The sequence below is a fragment of the Myotis lucifugus genome, unplaced genomic scaffold (assembly GCF_000147115.1).
Source record: "Myotis lucifugus unplaced genomic scaffold, Myoluc2.0 scaffold_746, whole genome shotgun sequence".
Classification (NCBI taxonomy): domain Eukaryota; kingdom Metazoa; phylum Chordata; class Mammalia; order Chiroptera; family Vespertilionidae; genus Myotis; species Myotis lucifugus.
Window position 1 is genome coordinate 202,425 of NW_005871794.1, and position 4,017 is coordinate 206,441.

Sequence of the window (4,017 nt, forward strand, 5' to 3'; positions counted from 1 at the left end):
GTTTTATGTTGAATATCAGTAATTAGAGAAAACATCTTTGCTTTGTCAATTAAATTATCTTAGGGAAAAATATTTACTTGTTCACTATTAATTATGGTGCTACCTGTAGGTTTTTATAAATGTTACTTTTGAAGTTGAAAAAGTTCCTCTCTATTCATATTTCTTTTTATTTTTTTTATCATGAGTGGGTGTTGAATTTTGTGAAATTATTTTCTGTATAAGTTGATATGATTATATGATTTCACTGTATTAACCTTATTGATATGGTGGATTATACTAACTAATTTTCAAATGTTGAATGATGCTTGTATCACTGGGATAAATCTCTCTTAGCCACCACTCATAATTTTTTCTATATATCGTTGAATTCTGTTTGACAATATTTCTTTTCCCATCTTGCTATTGATTGCTCAAACATTATTATAATTCCATATTGGTTTACCTATAATGTTTTTAAGTCTTACTTATGTGTAGCAGTTTTTAGTGGTTGCTCTAGATGTTTATTATCCATATAAAGCTTATAACATTCTACTGATGTTAAGTTTTACCAATCCAAGAGAAGAAAACATACCTCCCTTTATGTCCCTTTTTATCATATATTTTTTATAAATGTTCCTTCTATATATGAAGAACCACATTAGTTATAATTTTAGCTTCAACCATCAATCATAATTTAGAAAAATCAAGTGTAGAAGAAAAGACTGTTTTACTTATCCATAGTTTTGCCCTTTACATTATTATTTCTTCCCTCCTAATATCTAATGCCTGAAGCTGGTCCATCCTTGCTTCTTGACAGTCACTGCAGGGAAGAAACATCTGCACAGCATATGTTTCAAGGGACCTGGCGTATATGACATACTGTTCTTAATATGTTTGCTCACCTTCTTGGCGCTATGTTTTTAACCAAGGTCACCTCTCCAAGAAAGGTTGTTTCCCCAGGTAGGGTTTTTTCCCCTGAAGTTAGGGAGGGAATAAAACCCCTTAACTAAATGCCAGGCAGGTAGTTAATCACTTTAACTAGGAACAATCACCCTTAAGCTTCATAATCTTTACTCCCTGGAATGGAGATAAGAAACACCCTAACCTTTGGAGTAGAAATTGACAGGATTAAAATCAACTGGTATAAATACAGATGTAACAAGACAATAAAATACAGAACCTGGCTGGAGATCCTGGCTAGAGAACCTGGCTAGACTGCTGATCAACTGAACTCTGTCTCAGTGTCATTCCTTCTTCGCCAACTCCGTCCACACCTTTGGGAACCCCTGGACCTGATAGGGTTGGACCCCAACGACACGCAACCTGCGATGTCGAGCAGCGCAGCTCAGCTCGGCCCAGAGGTGGCCCAGACTCACACACAGTCCCCGTCGCACGGATCCCAGGCAGAGATGGAGCAAGCGAACCCTTGGCCAGCGGCTCCGCACCAGGATACTGACAAGTTGATGTCTCCATCACCTGAAAGCAGTGGAGTGCACACCTCTTGGAACTGTGAGTCATCAGGTATTCAACACCTCCTTCAGAGTCCACAGATGGAGAGGATGCCCTTGGCTTCTGCCCAGGAGTCCAAGCAGATTGCAGATGAAATGGGGCCACAGTTTAGTGTGTTGCTGCCTAAGGATAGTGTGAACTATTGCCCCCAAGTGACTTTCCCTCCTTCCCAAATGATTTACTGTCAGAGAATGTCTCCCTCTCAACCAGGAATGATGATTTTCAACAGGTCCCAGATGATGTCCTTTGGAGAGCCCAATATTTCAGGGATGGCCATGAACTTCAGTGGGAATCTGAGCATGCCCCACAATGGGCCACCAGTCACAATGTCCCACATTACGACACCAACAATGCATTATTCTGGCCACCCTACAGTACCTTCTAATAGAGACTGTTTAACACCTCAAATGTTATTGCCTGCCACTGTGCCTTCTGCTGGGGGCCAGGCTGGGTTCCCCTCTTTGGCTCAGATGTTACCCTCTAGAGATCCCCACAACTGTGGAATGCCCCCAGATGGCTCCCCATCATTGCTGACTTTACAATCCCAGGGCTCTTTTGTTAGCCAGCCAGCCTCCCAGGAAGACCCCTTCCTACCCAAGCAGCCTATACCTGCGCCACAAAGAGCAGAGCAGAATTGTGGGGCCTCAGAAAGGGCTTACAGGAGCAGATCCCAGATTGCAAGGCCTTACTGCTGCCAGTATGAGAACTGTGGGAAAGCTTACACCAAGCGCTCCCACCTCCTGAATCACCAACGCAAACACACAGGTGAGAGGCCCTATAAATGTCAGTGGGAAGGTTGTACGCGGTCTTTCTTCCGTTCCGATGAGCTTGGACGACATATGCGGATACACACCAGATACCGGCCACATAAATGTGATCAGTGCGGCCGAGACTTCATGAGATCTGACCATCTCAGGCAACACAAAAGGACTCATCTGCGGGTGCCAAAATCCTCCAATCCACAGGCCAACGATGAAGAGAGAGCTGATCCTCCTGCTCCTGATCTTTAGGTCAACCTCCTCTTCCCTTCATTTTGGCTTCTCCACTCAGATCCTGCTTGCCTCTGACCAGCTATTCTCCTTAGTAGGTACAGGCTTATTTTCAGACTGAGGAAGATTGTGAGGCAGTGTTGAGTGAAGCCCATATGAGCTGGACCCCATGAGGGACTCTTCAAAAACTGTCTTGGATGCCCTTACCTCTTTGGGGCCACCTACTCTTGCTGAGTTTAGCTACATGGAAAGATGAAGCAAAGTAGATATTGGGGGCTTTATTAAAAAGCTCTTTATGTCCCTCCTCAACTGGAAACTCTTTAGTGACTCTCCTTTGCCTGCTATAAAAAAAAACCCCAAGGTTCTTATCTTGGTCTTCCACAGTTTCCAGAGCCAGGCTGTGTTGAAATTCTGAATATGCCGCTTACTAGCCATGAGACCTTGGCCAAGGTCTTCCAGTAAGTGAAAAAAAATACTAGTAGACCGTTTGGGACACATCTTATGTCTTGACTCAGATTCTGTCCAGAACTCACCAGACACATGCCCAGAGTTTGTCTTCCCAGCTTTGCCCCACATTTCCTTTCCTTTTTCTTTTCTTTTTTTTCTTCTTCTTTTTTTTTTTAATCTGACTACTTGTTTGCTGGTTCTTTGGCCTTTCTCCTTCTCTCCCGAACACAGCCTTTTCTAGAATCTCCCTACCCTACTGTTCCAGGAAGGGCACCTCCCCTTTCTGCCATGACTAGGGGTGTCTGGTATATGCCCCATACGTGGAGTTGTCTTGTGCCAAGAGCCTGACATCCTGAGCTGAGAAAGTCCTGTCCCGGGACTACATGCTGACAGGCCATTCCTCCCTTGTCCTGTATTGGCCCCTCTTGCCCTTGTGTCAAGAGGGACCCTTTTCTCACAGTCCATTGCAGGCAAGAGGAGCCCAAGGCAGGTGCTGGGCGTGGAGGCCACGGAGGCATAGGCTACCAAGGAGACAGAAGTGAACCTCTTGCAGGGGGGCGCTGCCCCTCCCTCATTCGCACACCTCACATCACCCTGCTTGGCCCCGAAGGATAGCTGGTTACCCAGAGACGGGTAAGATTCCTCAGGGAAGGAACAACCTAAGACAGGCACAGTCACAGAGGGGCCATCAGGAGACAACTTGGGGGTCAACAGAGGTGGGGCACAGACCCTCAACCCCCAACTTTGCAGAGGCCTGAACCCTCACCCCTTCTGAGGGAGGTTTCCTGCCCCCATGGCTGCTTCGCTTCCCATGCCCAGCTAAGATCGGGAACAAAGACTGGCTGACAGCAGCTGCCCTCTCACTGCAACAGGACTTCTTTCCCATTTCTACCTTGGACCACAGGGAAAGGGGCAGCTGAAGGAAAGGGCTGTGTCAGGATGCTGCCTTCTTCCCTTTCTTCTCCCTTTCTTTATTCTGAACACTTCCATGCCTTGTAGTTCTTTTGCTTTTTCTTCTTTTTCTCTCTACTACCCTCCATCTCCACCTCATCCTCCTCCCTGGTATCATCCATATTGGCCAACCCAGAGGGCA

The 4,017-nt window shown here is 45.8% G+C and overlaps 1 protein-coding gene across 1 annotated transcript; it reads left to right on the top strand.

Moving 5' to 3' along the window:
- Positions 1 to 1,350: 1,350 nt before the first annotated feature.
- Positions 1,351 to 2,498, top strand: LOC102422155 (Krueppel-like factor 17). Its single transcript, XM_006105994.2, has one exon. The coding sequence runs from the start codon at positions 1,389 to 1,391 to the stop codon at positions 2,496 to 2,498; it is 1,110 nt and encodes a 369-aa protein (XP_006106056.2). The 5' UTR covers positions 1,351 to 1,388.
- Positions 2,499 to 4,017: the final 1,519 nt, after the last annotated feature.

Excerpts from the sequence above, each read along its gene's own strand:
- LOC102422155 (XM_006105994.2), top strand. The coding sequence starts at position 1,389 with ATGGAGCAAGCGAACCCTTGGCCAGCGGCTCCGCACCAGGATACTGAC.